The sequence below is a fragment of the Sander lucioperca genome, chromosome 24 (genome assembly GCF_008315115.2).
Source record: "Sander lucioperca isolate FBNREF2018 chromosome 24, SLUC_FBN_1.2, whole genome shotgun sequence".
Lineage (NCBI taxonomy): Eukaryota > Metazoa > Chordata > Actinopteri > Perciformes > Percidae > Sander > Sander lucioperca.
Genome location: NC_050196.1, coordinates 5,590,909 through 5,612,280, shown reverse-complemented (window position 1 = coordinate 5,612,280; position 21,372 = coordinate 5,590,909). Strand labels below are relative to the sequence as shown.

At 40.1% G+C, this 21,372-nt stretch overlaps 1 protein-coding gene across 22 annotated transcripts in view; it reads left to right on the top strand.

The window, feature by feature from the left end:
- The window catches only part of dmd (dystrophin), a 458,768-nt gene that overhangs the window by 226,341 nt on the left and 211,055 nt on the right, over positions 1-21,372 (top strand). For 17 of the 22 annotated variants that reach the window (XM_035998529.1, XM_035998533.1, XM_035998523.1 and 14 more), the window contains 5 exons: positions 1,480-1,592; positions 2,694-2,822; positions 3,075-3,083; positions 7,340-7,532; positions 12,067-12,212. In XM_035998529.1, the coding sequence (XP_035854422.1) occupies positions 1,480-1,592; positions 2,694-2,822; positions 3,075-3,083; positions 7,340-7,532; positions 12,067-12,212 (590 nt within the window). The remainder of the gene's footprint in view (positions 1-1,479; positions 1,593-2,693; positions 2,823-3,074; positions 3,084-7,339; positions 7,533-12,066; positions 12,213-21,372) is intronic. The other 5 variants (XM_035998526.1, XM_035998522.1, XM_031291960.2 and 2 more) reach the window with 1 other exon arrangement.

Genomic DNA, 21,372 nt, shown 5'->3' with positions numbered 1-21,372 from the left:
ACACACCCTGTCTGTCCCCATGGCAACGCCTCCACCTGTCCCCCCCTTTCCCCTTGTCTCCATAGAAACACTGATAGAGAGAGGAACAGACCGAAAGAGAGAGATGTTTCTTCTTGTTCGTCCTCTCCTCTGTCCTTGTGCAATTGTTGAGGCTTCTGAAACCACAGAAACACTCAATTTATACTTTTCACTTTTACTGCTCTAACCACTATCCAAACAGAACATGCCAGAACATTGCTCAACTTAATGGTGTGTGTAGTAGAGATTTTTTTTTTATCAATGACTTTGTGTGCAAATAATCAATTACATGACCTGGAAAAAAATCTTAATAAAGCGTATGAGCGTTCCCAGAAATTCAATAAACAAACAAGCACATTTTAAAGCTATAGTGCATAGTTTCTGTCTACCCCATGAGGAATTCTAAGTAATGACAACAACACTGTCGGCGGTCCACATGATACAGCCTTCCGTGATCGCGCTCGCACCACCACCCCTCCTCCACGCAGTTGCTAGTATGCAAGGACACGGAAGAATAAAAAAAACATGATGGCCTCTTCAGAAGAGGTAATTATCTTCACTCGAGCTTCTACGCGGGAAAGTCACCGGACGACACAATCTTCTGAACATAGCCATTCTGAGAAATACAGAGAGAGTTGTGTGGAGCTGATAGTCATTAGCTTTGTAGCAACTCATTTGGCAATGGCTTGAATGTAATGGACGTTCATTAATATCAAAAGGTTACGCACTAAAGCTTTAAGTAAAAAAAGAATGGTGTTATTCTATATTTTTGTCATTATTAACAGATCCCATGAAAAGACAAAGCCAGCAATGTGTTATTTCATCTCTCAATACTTCTGACTTCCCTCACCTGTCTGTGACCCTCAGCTCCATGCAAAAAAACAGCATCAGCCAAATGCTTGACATGTACTGTAAATGGAACCTAATGGAGGTACGATTACAGGAAGAAGAAGCAATCTTGAGACATGCAAGCCAGGATGCTGCCTTCCAGGTCCAATTATCATCCAACCGATGGGCTTCAGTTTGCCCTTTTAGAGGCAGGAGCATGAATCCATCTTTGTACAACTTTAGCATTGATTTTTCCCTCCTGGAGGTTTTCATTTTCCGGACACTGGACTTATGTGTCTTTTGAATTGGCTATTTACATTTAAAAAATGACGGCAGTGAGCGTGAATGCACAGTAAGATGTGTGTATGTGTCTCTGTGTTTAGTGAGCAGGCCAATAAAATGGTTTTGAAGCTCAGAATATTGTGCAGAATATTGATGTCTCACCTCTCCTACAGATGACATTCACCACATTTTGTGTTCATGGAGTGAGTGTGTATTTATGTCTGTCCCCTATAGAGAGACCAATCGTGTCCATGTGGACTGTGAAGCATGTATCACTGAGTATGTGTGTGTCTGTGTGTCTGTGTGTGTGACAGTCCCTCTCTTTCTATGTATGCCCCCCCCCCCCCCCAGAAGGGAGTCGTGCTGATGACATTGCCCAGGCAGCGGAGCAGCTGAACCAGCGCTGGGTGGGATTCTGTGCCCTGTTGGCAGACAGGCTGGCATGGCTGGCTTACCAGACAAAGGTACACACCCATACAATACATGTTTTTCTTTTCTTTTTTTTACCGGAGTAGCCTACTGTAATTAAGCTGCACTCACTAAGTTCAGTATTATATAAGTTATGTTTATAGCACCTCGTCTTTCTCAAATATTTCACTCCAGAAAGTGATGAAAATCACCTGCGCGGACATATTCATCTTTATGGTATTGTAATAATAATGACAAATGACGTGAAAAATGAACAACTACATTTTAAATCTGTACTCCAGCTATTTAGTATTATAATGTTGAGGATTAGAGACAGATTTAAAAAAGAATCGTCAAAATATGTGCAGCAGAGACAGAATTATCCTGACTTTTTAGTCCCTAGTATGGGTCAAGCTCCACACAAGAGCCACAGAAGACATTACTGTACTGTTTTAACAAGCTGCATAGTAATCAACATGACTCCTAAAGTGATCTTGAGGTGTAAAATGTTCCTTTATTTTTATTGATTTGTTGTATTATATATTGAAGCCGTTTTACAGTTCAGTGCCCAGAGGCATGTGAAATAGGCAGGACCAACTCTTAGTGGAATTTATCTCAGTAACAGTATATGTGTAATTGTTTTTTGTATTATTATATTGTCTGCTATAATTCACCATATGTGTTCATATTTACGTGGGGAAAAATGGTTTAAAAAGTTGTTTTAGAATGTCTTCATTCAAAATACTAGTTGCTCAATTTTGTCTGCTTTAATGAAAGCTATGTGACAAATCTTTCTTGTATTGTGGACAGGATGCTCTACAGATGGGCCAATAGGTGTCACTATAAACCATGTTTTTTCTGTACTTGAAACATATGGTGTATACCATATTGCCTCTGAAGGTGTCCAAGAGGCAAGTTAAAATAGCACAAATCTACTATACATCTACCCGGGTAGAGTTAGAATTTCAATGTGATATGACTCACTCTCAGGTTATCACAGGTATGTCATTCTGACTTATCATGCAGCTCTTCTGCAAGCTAGAAAAGAGTTTTTTTATGAAAGAAAACAGATGCTGTGTGGGTGTTTCCTTGTGTCTGTGTGAGAGAGGCATTTTTCATCTTTATTCAAAATGTGTTACTGTGTGTGTGTCCTGCAGGTGCTGGTCTTCTACAGCTTATATGAGCAGTGTGAGCAAGCTGTGGACAGCAGTGAGAACTGGCTCAAAGTCCAGGCGCCTCCAGCATCTGAACCAGAAACACTCAAAGTACAACTGGACCGATGCCAGGTGACTGAAAAAAAATGTTTTTGAGCCTAAACTGTCTCCAGGATGGTGTGATAAACATCACATAAGCATTTGATTTTATTTCGCTTTATTTGTTTGTTTGTTTTTTGTTTTTTTTTCAAATCCCTTTGTTGTAAGCTATATTTGTTTTGTTTCATTTTCATGTATTTCACATCTTCATTTCTTCTTTACAGTGTCTTTATTTATTTGGCTTGATTGAATTTATGTCTCTTTTCATGCATCTGTTTGTCACAGCACTTATCTGTAAGTATTTTATGTTATTTATTCATTAATTCCAAAGCAGACTTAATGAAATGTACTTCCTTACTATTTTCCAATATGTTCTTCGAAAACACCTACACCTACTCTTACAAAAATGGTGCTATCGTAGATCGTAGTTTTGATCTACTCTGCAAACTGCGCAAGAGCACGGAAGAGTTGAAGAATAGAAGCAGAGGGAGAGGCATGTGTCATCCTACTCCTTCTTGTAGCCATAACTCAGTCAAATGCCATGATACATTCCAAATATGTTTAGATTCACTGTGACTGTGACACTGATAAACTCATTATTTGCTTCCGATTACAAATCATAGGCGCTCCTTATGAATTCACAACTTTCCTGAGAATCATTTACGTGTTCTTTAGTATCAAAGCAATCCAATGATAGTTGTCTATACATTCATGGGTACATTGCAAAAATAGGCCGCTAATAGGTAATTTGGCATACTTTTAATAGTGCCAGTTTTGCAATTTGGGGGAAGTGTCACACTTTGAAAACCCTTATTGACCGGTGTAAAACACACACACACACACACACACACACACACACACACACACACACACACACACACAGGTTAATTTCAGTATCATCTAAACAACAGGAAAAGAGAAGTGACAAGCAGCTCTGGAAAAACAAACTTCTAAAAGAAGAGATGTAAGGATGGGATGCATAATTAACGTGAAAGAGATGACATAAGACAGAAATGGATGTATAGGGAGGAGTAAATGCCACAGACATGAGAAAAGGGAAGAACATGTAAGTAAGATAGAGATAAGTATATAGATGAACATAGAATGAAGAAAAAGAGATAAATGAACAGATGTAGCCAGGAGAAAAAAAGAGAAGGATAGCTGAAATTCTATTTTTCCTCGAAGATATGTCTAGCCCCCACTGCAGACACATTTACACAAACAATGTTTCCCTCAGAAGTGTGCCCACACATTTTCACTTGAATTCTCCATAGACACAACTGGAGAATGCACACTTGCTCCCACACATAAATACTTTCTGAGTTCCTATCTTTATATTAAACAGGAAAGACCTCAGCGAAAATAAAATATTTACTGAAACATTTAGAACAACCTTCCCGACGGCAAACCATGCCGCCAACTGAAAATCTATTCTGTCGAGGTTAAAAATGGTTGTGTTTTCTAACATTATTCATGAAGAAAGAGTGTGTCTCTTAGCTTTAGGCCAGAGTGTTAACTTACTCAGTGTTACAAGGGGATAAGAATGAGCTGCATTCAAAGCCTTCACCACAGTTCAGTGAATATTAACCTTACCCTACGTGCTACATCATGCAACTCACCTGGACTGATCCTCCTCACTTTTTATGTGATTTAATTTGACTTAATCCCACATACACCATCCTGCTGCCCCAAATACTCATTACATCACTAAATGTGTGTGCTGCTGAAAATAGGCTGCAACAAATGTAGTTTTTTCCTGTTTGAGTAACGCTTGCTAAAAACTTAATAGTTCGACATTTTGGGAAATTGTATTCCCAAATTTGCTTTCTTGCCTAGGGTTAGATGAGAAGACTGATACCACTCTCATGTCTGCCCATTAAATATGCTAAAGCCTGCAGCATAGCTTAGCATACAGACTGGATGTTTCCAGTGTCCTATGTTCCCAGGGTCCTATATTCTTTATATAAACTATATTGTAAGAAATTGGTAAGGGCTATCTTCACAGATCAAATTGCCAACAAATGACAGGAGATGGATGTTTCAAAGGCAGTGAATGGTGAAAATCTGTGTAACCACTGCCAAATGTGCAGCCGGATTTCACAAAATACGTGAAATAACCACAGCCTCCTAACACCGCATTACGTGCTGGTGGCATGTAATGTGTTAAAACTGCGGTAAGAATATGTGATCATTTCACATATTTTGTGTGAGATCAGGTTGCAAATGGGAGTTGTTTTGTCGTGAGAGTGATTCATCTCAAAGGTGAACTGAAACTTTACTGATCTGAAATAACATCCTGTTTAGCTTTGATGAAGGTTCATGATTTCAGTAGTTTACGTAACTGGTACATAGACAACCCAGGAAGCTCGATATTTTTAATCAGGCCCTCTCAGTCTATTACTGCCAGTTTTACTGATACTACCACAACTCTGTGTCAGTGTTATCTGATTACATTTAACTCTACAGCTCTCAGACAAGCTTCTGTGGTGAAATGTGGTGGGATTTAAGTTATTTATTTATTTTTTAAGATTTTTTTTTAGGCATTTATTTGTATAGGACAGCTTAGATTTGAAAGGGGAGAGAGAGAGGGGGAATGACATGCAGCAAAGGGCCACAGGTCGGAGTCAAACCCGCAACCGCTGCGTCGAGGAGTATACCTCTATATATGGGCGCCCGCTCTACCAGGTGAGCTAACCAGGCGCCCAGGGATTTAAGTTATTGTGTGCATGTTTGTGGATTAAAACACAAAAGTGTAAGGCACAGATTAAACAGTGTATTTGTTGGCTCTAACGTAAGCTGCAATCACTACTATTGCAGCAGAAGTAACCCAACATTCCAAGGCTACAAATTAGCATAAATATACTACATTGTTTTGTGGGGTTATAGGTTACATAAAAATAATAAATCCACTAGTATTTTCCCTAGAAGCGAGTCCTATGCTATTAGAGTTTAGGGCTAACTATAGCGGCTCTGGCCAGCTTTTAGTTGTATTTTGGGAAGTTTACACTCCAACAACACCAACCAATGTTACCATTAAATGTGAAGGAGAGGTTCAGACTTGCAGAATGAGGTGGAGAGGAGAGGGTAGCAGTTCGTATAAAGGAGTTTAATGAAAACACAAAGAGAACTTACAATGCACGTAAACTGAAGAATCCAAACATGAGCACGGGGAAACTCCAGGAACACAGAAACACAGGGAAACACCAGGAACACAGAATGTAGCTGGCACAGGCAGAGACCTCTCAACACAAGAATGACGACGAACTGACACCAGACACAGAAACCACACAGACTAAATACACAAGGTAACGAGGGTAGAAACAAGGGACAGGTGAGATAAGGGCTGATGACAAAACAGAAAAGTCCAACTCAAACCAGGCAGTGTAAAGGGAGGACAAGGGAGGAAAAACAATAGGGTTGGAACCGGTGACAGCGAGGCCCGGGAAGTGGTGACAGCGGGGCTCGGTAACTGGTGACAACGGGGCTCGGTAACTGGTGACAGCGGGGGCACGGACGGAGGACAATAGGGGCACAGTGACTGAGGACAGCAGAGGCACAGGGACTGAGGACAACCACTTGGGGCAGGAGTCGGCCAGGCCGCCGACTGGACACCTGGGGCAGCAGTCGACCGGGCCGCCAACTGGACACTTTGGGAAGGAGTTGGCTGGGTCACCGACTGGACACTTGGGGCAGAAGTCAGCCAGGCCGGTGACTGGAACCCAGGCAAAGATGACACGATGACCGGGACCCCCGACACAGGAACCTGTTGAAGATCCAGCTGGACGTTCATCAGAAGGCTGGGCTGCAGAGCCTCACTACTAAGCATTTACTGTTTGGCCCGTGACTCCAATTTTTAAAGTTTGGCAGCACCTGCTTTACAGGATTATTGTTTAATACAAGTCAGCTGGAAACATTAAACTTCAGCAGGAGACTGACTTTTCAACCAAATCTTAGCCTGAGTATGTAGCAAGCTAAAGCTGATAGAATCAGCCAGAGATAGTCACCATTTCAGTTGACAAAATCAATGGTTGCCAGCTAGAAATGATACGTCTGCTTTTGTCTCCTTCTGTCTGAAATCAAGGACCTATCGGTTCGACATTATACGCTTGGTTATAACTCCAACTTTTGCTTTTTACTGTGGTGGTAAACAGATGTTAAACAGTATAGAAAAAAATATTCAACTACACACTGTTCTGTTCTTCTCTGCTCTTCCTATATTGACAATGCAGTGATTTATTCCTGTTCTCTCTGTATAGTTCAGGAGGAAAAAAGTCATAGCTACATTTCAGTTTTGCTGAGCTGATCCAGTTTCCTGTTGGTAGTGTATGTAAACATTTTTGTATAATACAACTGCTTAAGCATAAGGCAAATGGAATGGAGCTTTAAAAATGAGAACGCAATACTTTTACGTTTTTATTGCATTAGAATGTACAGAATTACCATTGCATTTTCCCCCAAAATCACCATGGTAACAGAGTTGGCCTGTGTGGTTGACTAATACTCTCTCCCTATTCGGTTCATTCATGATTTGACCCCCCCTGTCCTGGCAGGAGGAAGTGGCTCGCCTGGCTTCCCTGCTGCCTCAGGTGGATGTTTTGGAGAAGCAGCTGAAGGAGCTGAAAGAGGAGAAGGAGGGGGAGGAGGACCCTTCAGCCTTCCTGGATGCCGACATCAGTGCCCTCAAAGCGCACTACCAGAAGGTCCTGGAGGATCTGAGGGCAAGAGAGAAACAGTTACAACTGGGTGAGAGAGGAGATATGCTGATTAATTGAAAAAACTTAATCCCAGCAATTCAGTTCAGAGTTGACCTTTTTCACTACACCTCGTGGTCCCTTTAGTTTAAGTGGCCTCTATTTTCAGTAGTTGGTGGGTACCCTTTGTTACAGTAAGTGCTTACATTTTTTTCTATTTTTCACTGTCCACGAAGTTACCAAAAGTAATTTACTAAAGTAATAAAATATTACCAGACAATATTAAAATTCAGCAATGAAAGCTGACTCCGTTCAGGCCATTTCAGCTATTTTCTCAATACAGTGCACACTACTGGTGGAACAACGGATCATATTGGTATTTAGTCAGTACAGACTGATACATATATCATATATATATGAATACAAAGAATTTAACTTCTGTAGGTAAGTCCATGGATCTTTGAATGACAAATGACACCAGACTTACAGACTGGCTGCCTTAGAGATGTTAAACAATGAACTTGAAGTAATGACCTGAATTTATATAAAAAATGTGTAAAAGCCTGATAATTTTATCAAACAAGCTATTATAATTGCCACATAAAAATAAACTATCCCTCATTCCATTCCAAAGAAAAGCAAAAAAACAGTTAGCAGCAGTAATTGACCAAGTTTAAACAATGTTTTACAGGACTGTAAGGTAGCATGCTCTGTGAATTCAGCACTCAAATCTCCTGGAATAAGAGTTTAAGTATGGGTCACTCACAATACACGCGGTAGTAGAGAGATGAGAGGAAAGAAGAAAGAGAGAAATGCAACAAAGGTCCGTCGGTGCTCCTGGATTGCTGCTTCCCCCAGAACAAACATCAGGCTCTTTATAGCCAATACCAATAATCAAAGAAATGCCCAAATTTGGCTTTGATCTTAGTCCTGTAGATTGGCTCAGGACCTTCTAAATTAAATTTTCATCTCAGGGTGTAGAGCATCATTTAACTTACTAGTATGTACCTCATTATTTGTAGTTGTGCACACAGGAAACAGTTTAAACCTACCTACCACCTATCACAGGTGACCAAAATGGCAACAATTTAGAAGGCACACATATTCCATCCTACCAGTGAACAGCATTTCAATTCAATTCAATTCAATTCAATTTTATTTATAGTATCAAATCATAACAAGAGTTATCTCGAGACACTTTACAGATAGAGTAGGTCTAGACCACACTCTATAATTTACAAAGCCCCAACAATTCCAATAGTTCCCCCAAGAGCAAGCATTAGCAGTGGCTATTGCGACAGTGGCGAGGAAAAACTCCCTTTTAGGAAGAAACCTCGGCAGACCCAGACTCTTGGTGGGCGGTGTCTGACGGTTGGGGTTATGACGGTACGGGATGTAGCGTGGCACAGCAGAGCATGGGTGGACGCAGCAGGACGTAGCCGGGCATTGCAGGGAATCGTAGAGCGTAGCAGGGTGTAGCAGGGCCATAGCCACAGCTGCACCCAAGACCCAGGTCTTGGTGTCGCCCTAATCCGAGGCGATGTTCTGGGCGAAGAAGAAACATAAGGACTCCGGGGAGTAAACTCCCCAGAGCTAGGTTAGTAACAAGCACTTCTGGGACAGGATGTGCATAAAAGGAAACAAAAGAAAAGAGCGTGTCATAAGAAGGAACTTCCTCGGCAGTCTAGAATTATAATAGCATAACTAGGAGAGGCACTATATTATTGATTATACGATAGGTAAATGTGATGACTGATGTAAAGAGAAGCAGAGAAAAGCAGGGGTGCTGTGTCTGCAGCTATACACCCTGCCCCGCCGGTCTAGGCGTTCACTGCAACTCCTCACTCCCTAACTATAAGCTTTATCAAAGAGGAGAGTTTCACTTTAGTCTTAAATGTAGCGACGGTGTCTGCCCCCCGAACCCAGATTGGGAGCTGGTTCCACAGGAGAGGAGCCTGATAGCTGAAGGCTCTGCCTCCCATTCTACTTTTAGAGACTCTAGGAACCGCAAGTAACTCTGCATTCTGGGAGCGTAGTGCTCTAGTGGGACAATAAGGTACTAAGAGGTCCACAAGATATGAAGGAGCTTGACCATTTAGAGCTTTATAGGTCAGAAGAAGGATTTTAAATTCAATCCTGGATTTTACAGGAAGCCAATGGAGAGAAGCTAATACAGGAGAAATATGATCTCTTTTCTTAGTTCTTGTCAGAACACGTGCTGAAACAGACTAATGCAACAGACTGAAACAGACTTCATAACTTCATAATCAATGTTACGGTTCTGATAATCAGAACCTGGTACCAAATTCAAGACCGACCCTTGGTATCCATCCCTACTTACATTACATTGGAATGACAAACACATTAAAATAGCTTTTCAGTGCTCTGGAGAAGTTTTACAAATGTAAAACCTTCCTGGGTTTAAAATTAGTAATACAAAGAGTAATACTTCCTCTTATTTGCAGTTGGAGAAATCCTGTCAAGTCAAGTCTGTTTTTTTTGTTTTATATATATATATATATATATATATATAAAAAAGTCTCTTTTATAATAATGCTTTTGGGGCTTTTTGGGAGGTAATACTTTTCACAATTAGATTTGGATTTTCCCAATTCTCTCTGAGGACCTACAGGGCTTTGACAGTTCCTCCCGGTTATCAAGTAATGCTGCAAAGTTTTTAAGCAATCTACATTCTCAATTAAGAGGAATCAAGGAAAATGTCATTGAAAGGCTCTAATTTTAAGAACTGTGAGTATCATCCTGATTAAGATCATCTCTGTGAAAACAATGACAATGAGACTTAATGAGATAGAAAAAGAAGCTAAAAGCTGCGGCCATTAAGATGAGAAACTAAATCAGGCAGACGCTGTTACAAAAATGAGAGCAGATAGCTATTTATATCAATGAGGTATGTAATGATAGAAAGAAATGAGAAAACAAAAGATATAGCTACTGAAAAAATTACCCTGACATTGAGGAGAAAGATGTAGAGGGTGGGAAGAATGGAAGAGAGAGAAGAAAAATGCTGACAGCCAAGCAGACAAACTACTTTTTCACTCACTCAGACAGCTTCTTCTATCGTGCCACACACTGCGCTTTTCTCACCCAAAACACATCTTCAACAACTTGGCCATGGATGTGTATAGGATGCATAACAGATTACTGGGCCGAATTCAAGTACAGTTGAGAAGCATAAAGAAAAGAATTTCTCTGAAAGGAATGTGCCAGTTATTTAAATGATACATTTTCTTTGTTGGCTTTCTCTCTCTCTCTGCCTCTGAAGTCAGGTCAGGTCATCACATTTCTTTTAAGTCAGTTCAAATCAGGGAAGTTTTATTGGAATTAATTGAAATGTTTACCAGAGAATTACGTCATAGAAATATGAAAGTCATAAATTGCGGTGAATGCAATAGTTAAAAATATTACTAGATTAATATACTATCACAATAAAATAAAAAAAAATGGCCAACAGCTGTACTTGCCCTAACATCACCATGCTAATATACTTTCAATGACAATGCTAACAGGTTTAGAATGTATAAGTTTACATTATGATTTTGAGCTGATGATGGAGCTCAACATCAAGTAGATGTGAAGATCAGCAAAGTATGTTTACCATCTGGGTACCATGAATGTCTGTCCAAAATTGTATGGAAATCTGTTCAGCAGTTGATGAGCTATTTCAATCTGGACCAAAGTGGTGGACCGACCATCATTGCCATCCCTAGAGCCATGCTGCTGGTAAAAACAGGAATAAAAAAAAAAACAGGTTTAACACATAGAAATGAGTGGATAAAGTAACAGGGTGCCAAATGAGCCATGACAAATGAGAAATATATGAGGGCCATTAAATATCTTTCTTGTCAAGATTTAGCCTAAGAATAGCGGTTTCCGTCCAGACTTTTTGTTTAGTTCTACAAATATAATGTACAGCATTCCAAGCTCAGTGGGCTTTATTGGAAGGTATAACTGTGTTGTTTGTCAGCATAAAAATGTAATAAGCCACAATAGCGTTTTAATTATATTACCCAGAGTAAGCATATATAGGGAAAATAAAATAGCACCCACAGTTGTCTCATGAGGCACTCCAAGGAAGAGATTTGATTGTATATGAAAGCACAGAACAAGTTAATACTAGTAATACTAGAAATTCTAGCCTAGAGTCTCAGCCTGTAAAGAAGAATTCAGTGGTTGATGTCAACTGGTGCACTTAAATTGAGTAAAAGTTAAATATAGCACATCCCAGCAAAAGAGGCTTTTGTTCTTCGATGGGTTCTTTCCAATTGTACACAAAGGTAAAAAAATAAAAATAAACAGACAGGTAAATAAAAAATTAGGACATTAGTCAACAATTATTTTGGAAAGACAAACTTTTCTAACATCACCTAGCACAGCAGCATCAGAAGGATTTCTTACACTGCAGGATAGAAGATTTTTATTTATAAAATATGTATTCAGGATGGTATTTGTCAATACAGTAGGTTTGGATATTAAAGTAAAACGTGTAATTCAGTGTTTTTAAGTCTTTTCAGGTTGCAACACTAAACTGACACCTTCTCTGACTGTCTTTCTCTGTCTGTCTCTAGTTTTGGAGTGCTTGCCCCCGGCTCGTTATAAGGAAACCATATCGACACTGTTGGCATGGTTACAACAGTGTGAGGCCAAGCTGGCCATCCCATCTACGGCTGTTACAGATTATCCTATAATGGAACAGAGACTGAAGGACATTCAGGTAAATACACACACTCCCACACTTAGGTCTGCAGATTAGTTCACAAGAGATGTTCACAAGTCATTTTTTGCAAGTCCAAGTCAAGTCTCAAGTCTTTGAGCTCAAGTCCAAGTCAAGTCTCAAGTCTTTGAGCTCAAGTCCAAGTCAAGTCTCAAGTCTTTGAGCTCGAGTTCAAGTCAAGTCTCAAGTCTTTTGCCATGAGTCCAAGTCAAGTCCAAGTCAAGTCTCAAGTCTCTGGCCATCTGATCTGTCCCTAACACTGTATCGTTAAATCTTATGAATTCAAAGCATGTCCTGTAGCTGTCACATCATATGGATACAACTATAAAGATACAATTTGCATGTTCCCAGCATTAGCACAACACTTTGCGATGGTTAGCTTGTTACCTGTGATGATATGTCCTAAATGTAATGTCTCTTTTCACAAAAATGTCGAAGTGGAAATCAAGAGAAAAGTGGCAGCGCCACACCAGTTACAGAACAACATGCATCTCAGTGTCAGTCCAAATTACGCACAATAAGCAGTTTGAACTCACTGATGTAATGCTATTTATTTTCTAAGTGTTAGTACGCTCAGTGAAACGGAGTCCAGCGCGAGGGAGACCCGACTCAGAGGAGGAGAGGTTAGTGAGGCCAGTGTCTCCACGGCAGGTGACAGTGCGCACGGATCCGCTGCGCCACGCATGGATGAAATAATGAAATAGTAAATAGGGCTACAGTAACAGAAATATGTGCCGAATTAAGACAGTCAAGACGGCCCAGTGTTTGGTGGACTGGATACACCTTGTTCACTTAATAGTCTACAAATCATCCACGGGATCAATTACGCATCACTTGAGTTTGCCCACCCGACACAGCATTTGTTCCTGGGGAGATGGATCCGTGCGTCCTGCCTCCTGTGCGCCATGGATTTCTTAGCCTCAGCGACTACTAACTATAAAGATACTATTTGCCTGTTCCCAGCATTAGCACAACACTTTGCGATGGTTAGCTTGTTACCTGTGACGATATATGCTAAATGTAACGTCTCTTTCACATTAGTGTGTGAGTGACTGACCTATTTGGATGGGTTTTGAGACGCCTGATGAAGTCCGACGTTGTTGATCCGGCATCATTGATCTTGGTGCCACACACCTTGCATGTAGCTGTTCGCTTACTGCCACTGTTTACCAAGTTATTGAAAGCAAAACTAATGACAAAAGGCACAACTCCAGGAGGACTTGGTGTCGCCATCTGCAATGCATTTTTTGATATGTGCGCGCACATAGGCGCATGCGTTACGTTGCACATTATGGCAAAGGGCAGGGGACATACAGCTCGTCATACTTTTCCCGTATACGCGCCAATAAAAGAAAATAGAAATGCATTAATACATTTAGATTTAAAAAGCAATGATTGTATGAAAACAGGTTGTTGACGAGTCTCGAAGCTCGGGTCCGAGTCAAGTCTGAAGTCTTTTGGGTCGGGTCGCAAGTCAAGTCTGAAGTCTTTTGGGTCGAGTCCGAGTCAAGTCTGAAGTCAGCTGTTAGTGCGACTTAAGTGCGACTCGAGTCCGAGTCTCACACTCGAGTCCCCATCTCTGTGACTAAAATACAAGGGCAAGAACTAATTCTGGCTAACATATATGCACCTAATGTAGATGATCAGGCATTTTTATAGATTTGGAAATGAAATTACAAGCTGTAGGAAACCACAATATTGTTCTAGGGGGCAATTTTAATTTGATAATGGATCCAGTTCTACGTACACAGATGATACTGCCCTGGTTAGTGTCCTATATGACCAGGAAGAGGAACATGTGCCATTTCTTGACTTTTTTTATTGACTGGTTTGAGAAGTCAAACCTTATCTTAAATATCTCCAAAACAAAGGAGATGTAAATTGATTTTAGAAAAGCACAATCCCCTAACCACACTTTGATATATGGGGATCCTAGAAACAGTCAGAGAGTAAAAGTACCTTGGCATTGTGCTCGACCACAATCCTGAATGGGACACATAGACAGACAGATCAAAGGAGAATTCGGACGATTTTTACCTGAATCTTGATCACTATATATCTCCGAGTACTGTCGATAGGAAAAAAAAAACGAGCAAAATCGGTGCTAGCAAACTGGAGTTGCTGCAGCTATGTCCAGAGCTCCCAGTTAGCTAAAATGCCAGTTGTTGGGGAATCTTATATAAAGAGTGCCTTTGTGCCTCTTAACAGACACAAATGCAATTAAAATGTCTATGCAACATGAGCAGGGCCCTTACGTGACAACGTAGTCAAGTCCCAGCAAAGAATGTTCTTTTTAAGGAAATTGTTGTCTTTTTTTCTGTGATTAACATTTTTTTTATTTACATTTTTCAACAAAATACAAAACATACAACTCGCAACATGAATCGCTCTCTCCTCTGGTGCCTTCTGGTGCCTGAAGAACTGGATTCAATAATCCCCCCAGATGGTGAAGTTGCAAAAATCTAAAAGATTGAGACCTAGGGATTCCAAATTTCTGTACCACATCCTCAAATGATTTCAATATGCCACCGAGATACAGATCCCTGAGTGGAACAATTCCCTTTTCCAACCAATCCCTCCCAAAAAGGGGAGATCTACCAATACATAACTTTGGATTTAGCCAAACATTTGATTGAGTATTTAGATATGGATCCAGTTCAAACAGCCGGGCCACTTTGGTCCAAACGACATTTAAGTGAGAGATTATCGGATGTTTTTTTGCCTCACCATACAGTTCAGCAGATGAGAGGCACAACAACAGAGGCATTGTAAGGGCGATAATGGGGCAACAACAGATTGCTCAATACAATACTAGGGTGGGGCTCTCTCAGGAGGAAGTGAACAGTGGGCTAGATGCCTTAAGTTAAAAGCATAGTAATAATACAACATCATTTTTAACATTATTCTTCAAACTCCAGTTTGACTTGACATTGTTTATTTTGAAAATGTTTGTAGCCATCCACTTCCTCCCCGGCCTGTGCAACGCCCCCCGGCTATGTCAAATAGAGACATAGCACTGTTTTGAGCGGAGCAGAGCAGAGAGCCGCTCTTGGTACGTGGCACATTGTGAAAATCTAGCAGACACCTTCCAACTTGCAGTTCAAATGCTTTCACCCTTTACTCTTACAATGAGATGCAACTGCTTTCAGTGATCAACTGACATCAACTGATATTTCAACTGCATTCATCTCCTTCTCTCCAACTCATTGTTCAACTGCTTTTAGATTTTACAATTCATTTGAAATTTCAACTACTATTTTTACAATTGTATCTTATCAGTTAAGTTATCAGGGCTTGAATCATGTAGTGTAGTGTAATGTTGGAGCTTGGTATAATGGCAGCTCACTATCTGGTATGAATCACAGGTAATTATGCTCTTAGGTCTGTATACTATAATCCCATCATCCACTAGGAGTCATCAGGGATTCAGCAAATAGGTGGATTTGCTCTGTATCACTGTGTATACTCTTGACAACACTGCTGCTCAGATCTCTTTACAATTCCCATTACATGCCAAAATGGTGCTGGCTCCCTAATCCTGTGGGGCTGTATAACACTGTAATCATTTTTTACTACGCGTTGTAAAGTTATATGGCCATTGGCGATGCCAAACTGTCAAAGCAGCACTCTTTTAAAGGATGCTTTCCCTCTGCTCTTTGAGGTGGTGTCATTTCTCCAACACTCCATTGTTCCGACCTCTCAATAACCCGAAAAATTCCCTTTGGTCCCCACTAGTCCGACGTCCCTTTGTTTCGAAAAAAAAAAAAAAACTCCCATTGTTCCGACCATATAGGCTTTTGTGGATCACCTGCCATAATCTAAAATCTGAATCAAAAATAACAAGCAAGATTACTTATCTTTAACTTATTAACACATTTATATGTTTAGCCTGTCTTTGAAAAACTGAAATAAAAATGTAGGCTAAGTCGAACAGGGTAAAGTTAGTTTTGGGTTGGATATGTAGTTATATTTCCATAAGCCTGCAGTGATAATGAATAGGAATGGGGCATATCCCTGCAATAACCAATGTGAAACTAACTTGATCAGTGAGAAGACGCCTCATCTTGGCTGTTTCAAACAGGAAACTTTGGTATTCCCAACATGTCAAGGCAAAAATCCTAAAGAAATATTATAAATAATTGTCCCTAACCATAACCCTATATGGTCGGAACAATGTAATATTGGAGCAGAGGGTTTATTTTTTCGAAACAAAGGGACGCCGGACTAGTGGGCTGTAGGACCAAAGGGAATTTTTCGGGTTATTGAGAGGTCGGAACAATGGAGCGTCAGAGAAATGGGCAGTCCCCGTAGCAGGCAGAGGATAAAGAAGAGAGAGAAAACAGATGACATGCCCCATTACCCAAGAGTCTGATTCATACCCACAACCTAGTGAGTAAATTGCATGCATCTGATACACCAGGACATCCCCAAATCACAGTTGCAGCCGGAGTGCCCTTTTACAAAGAGGAGGTTGTTTTAACTAAGTGTTTTTTGTGGCACATTATGATATATGTTTGTCCTAAATTCTGTTTGTAATAGTATTATAATTATTATTAATAATAATATTATAAATATACAAGGGCTGTCAAAGTTAACGCGATAATAACAAGTTAAAAATTCCTTCCATTCCAAATTCCTTGTAACGCCACACATTTTTTTTGACGCGTGATTAATGCATGCATGCTCTGTGATTTGGGCCTCGGGCCGCTCCATGGTTTGGGAGATCAGAAAACTATGTAGCAGTAATGTTATGGATGGATAGCAGAAACAAACCTCCTTGAGCAGAAATGGATAAAGAAAAGGGTTTAATGAATGGCAAGTTCAGTTTAAAGCCCTTCCAGATGGTTCGCTGTGAATTGAATTACCATTACACCAGTACATCCAGTCTCAAATACCACTTTCTGGCCAAGCATATGGCTGATGCAGAGAACCCTCCTCCCCTTCGCCAAAGGCAGGCCACGCTGGAAAGTTTGCAACAGAGATGCGTGGACAACTCTTAAAGGCTTGAGTTTGCCATATTATGCTTTCTGCATATTTTTTTTTAGCATAAAATACCTTGAAAGTTGGTCTGGAGAATATTCTGGACCAGGAGTGTCAAACTAATTTTCACTAAGAGCCACACTGGAAAATAAGAATCACATCAAGGGCCAGACATTCACATGCTTTTATTTTATCCAAAAAGTCAAGCATCTTTTATTGTATTATTGCATGTCTCATATAGCCTTACAGTTTGGTCGACATTAAGATCCAAAAAAGTAACTTACCTATCAAAGAAAAAAGCGACAAAAAGGTTGACAAAAAGGTTGACAAAAACTGACAAAAACATCACAACAAATGTTGGAAAAAGTGGCAAAAATGTTGAAAAAGCGACAAAACATAGGTGGGCCAAAATTTATTGTGAACCTAAATTGATATGCAGCCAGATCAAAATCTGCGAGGTGCCAGATTTGGCCCTCGGGCCTTGAGTTTGACACGTGTTCTAGACTAGACAGTATTTGTCATTGTTTTGGATTGTTGGATAAACATTTACATAAAGCAAGCATATTTGTCTGCTCCCATGTTGATAACAAAAGAAAAATTTGAAAAATATCCCCTTTAAAATACATTTAGAACAGAAAAAAAATGTGATTAATTTGAGAGTAATTGCGAGTTAACTATGGACAATCGTGATTGACCCCCCTAAAATATACCTATGCAGTGGACTTCCCAGCCGTCACGCCTCTGTGGCCTTCCCCTGGGCCTGCCCTTTGGTGCTCCCCCCTCTGTGGCTCAGGATGATGTTGTTATTTTTTTTTCCTTTTACTTATTTATTTTTTCCATTCCTATTTGTATTTACTTTTTTAGAACTTGTTTCCCACTTGAATTTGCTGCAACTAATTAATCTTCCCCCTCACACATATACATTAACACATACATAGTTAGCTAGTTAGCCAAACCACACATACCACCTCACCTAAAGATACTACTGAGTTTCTCAATTACTCCATCCATGTAGGAAGTGGCAGTGTTGTTGCAACTGTTTTTCTTCTCTGAATGTAGTTGTGGTGTTCTTGCCAGATCTTGTGGCTGTTTTGTTTTTATCTTTAAATGGCATTACTTGTACTTCCAGGGTAACTTTAGTGGTTCCTTTTTTTAACCGCCCCTCTCTTACTTGTTTTAAAGGTCCAATATGTAATTACGGAAACAACAACTGCTAAAAACAGCGCAAACTCACGGTCCTCTCTACCAATTTACAGCCACCATTTTTTGGCTTAAAATTACTCACCATTTCTCGGCTACGGCTGCTTAACAGGCTAACGTTACACGTTGTAAACAGCCGTGGCCCACTTGCCTGGTCCTCCGGTAACGTTAGCAGTTAAGGTGTGACCAATCGGGATCACTTCACTGGCTGTGTCTCAATTGTTTTGCGAGCAACTAACTTGTGTAACGTTACTCTATAAAATTCAATGTGAGTACATGAATGTTGAAATGACTGAAAATGCCCGTCCCTAGTAGCCGTGAGAAATTAGCCTGAAGCTAATGCTTACCTGTTCAGGAGGAAATTAACCAACTCGGCGTCCTTTTGGGCTCCAAGCTGTCTCCGTCTAATACCGTCAAATACATCTCCAATATTTACCTGCGGTTCGTTACGTCTCTGGTCATGTGACTGTTAGAAACATTCCAAAGTTTTTTAGGTCGGGTAGAATCTATCTCCATTGATCCTGTTTGTTTGCTGCCTCCATGGCTGTTACTACAGCTGTAGTGCTTTGGGTTTGCGTTTTTACAGACTGGCAACCCGGCCCGGTTGTCAGAATGGGCAGTTGATACCAACACACAGGCTAAAACACAAACAGAACGGAACGGGAAATTTCAAAGGAGAAAATACTGGCTTTAGCATTGTTGTCAGAAAACGCAGTATTTCAGCTTAGCAGGTTACCTTAATATCTGATGACATTGTGGTCATTTTTGGATTTAATACAGTAAATATATACATATTGCACCTTTAAGAGTGAATACATCTAATTAAAGAACCAAGATGCTGACAAAATCTTATTTCATTGGACCTTAAAGCCATCACTATATAAACAATATAAAATGGCCGCTTACGTTCACAACTTGCAGTCGTTTGCTGTCCTGTATTCTGTAAACTGCAGTATTCATTAATTTTAGCAGCTCTAACGGAAAGCTAAACTATACCTTCAGAAACCTAAAAACAGAGATTTTCAGTGAAAATTAGTGATTTTGTGAAGCCTGACTTGCATCTGTTTAACATGCAGAGAGCACGGCCTTTTAAAACTTGATATTAGTCTTGTAGCGTAGCAGGGAGATCAAGCCTAGTAGCCTAAGATTAATTAAAGTTGATAATAGGAATTCATTCTGCATACTGATAAGCAGTCGTAAATTTCAGCACAACTCTTTCCCCTCTCGTCACTCAGAGAGACTTCCACGGTTGTGTAAGTATTAGCCTGCAGATGGTAACAGTATCACCTCTCACTCTCGTTTTTTGTTCATTAAAATAATGAGCACTCCTGTCAGGTGGGAACTTGGTTTGAATCCTGACCTAGTGTAAGGAAAACAGAACTCCAGCCGATATTAAAAACAATCCTGATTGGTTGAATTAAGTGACAGATGATTATTAATATCATCCACAGCTGCTGGTAGAAGTTATTAAAGACTGGTGTGCAGCATTCAATCACTACCTATAATTTAGATGTTATTAGGGCCCGAGCACCGACGATGTCGGTTGGCGAAGGCCCTGTTACATTGATAAAATTCGTATTATTCCACCAAATGAATCACATTTTTGAGGGGCTAAACATGCTTAGAAAGTTAGGAAACTGTGCACACTTATTATTACTGGTGTAAATTTACATCTAATCGGGAGTCTAGGGCTTGGGCATGGCAAATTGGCTTGATAACGCCCCCTACAAAATGTCAAAGTAGTAGCCCCTGCAGTGAGTTCTTACTTAAATGTATGAAATTTGGTAGGCATATGGGTCACACTAACGGTTTCATGTTTACGGTACATTTAAAATATGTAATAAGCCATACTTTGTATCAAATTAGACCAAAACAAGAAATTATGTGGTCTTTATTAGACAGAAAACGAACACAGTTATAAGCTAATTAGAAACCATACACCTAAATAATGCTGTAACTAGAAATGCATATATTGCCGTATTAAACTCAAAATATACTAGACAATACATTATACAAATTACATTCTATTTAGAAACCAAATACCAGTGCTTATTAGAAGAAAACTACGCTACTGGTAATGTCAAACCACATCGTCACATCTGCCTTAAGCTACTACTTAGGTTACTTAGGTACTTAGGCTACTTAGGCTACTTAAGTCTCTCATGCCTGGATGCTCTCCGGAGTCCCGTGGTGTTTGTAGGTGGTACATACTGTATATGTATATATACTAACACATGCTTTATCGACACTCTACTTCCACAATTAAGACATTAGAACATTTAATGCCTTGTTACTATCCGACCACATAAAGGCTGTAGAAGCTGCAGGACATTGCATCTTTATTTCCCTGTCACATCCTCATTAATGGGTTATTAGCAACACATAAGAACAGAACTGTATCGTAAACTGTATTGAGATATCAGTCTTATTTCCCACTGTAGATCTTATTGGAAGGTAATTTGTACACATTCCCACTGTTAGATCTTGTGAGAAGGTAACTTGTACACCTGTCAACGAAAATGGCTAATTGATGCACATATTTTCATATTAGTATACAGGTTAAATAAACACACACGTGATATTTCAACAAATGTATTTATTGGTTGATTGATTGTGTAGGCTTTGCAGTTCACTGTCTGGGACCCTTGCTGCTTCGTCCGTCGTTTCTCACGTTGAATGCAACATGTAGGGAAAACGAGACGGGGATTAATGTTGCGAGCTGAGTTAGTCTCTATTAGCTTTGTTCCTTTGTGTCACAAGCCCAGGTTAGTTTAGCATTATAACAATATATAAATTCCCCACTCGCCCAATACTGGGCAGTCTTATTCCTTCCTCCAAGCTTGTGTCCTCTACCAGAGGCCTGGGAGCCTCAGGGTTCTACGCAGTATCTTAGCTGATCCAAGGACTGTGTTCTTCTGGACAGAGATCTCAGATGTTGTCCCTGGAATTTGCTGGAGCCATTGTCCCAGTTTGGGGGTTA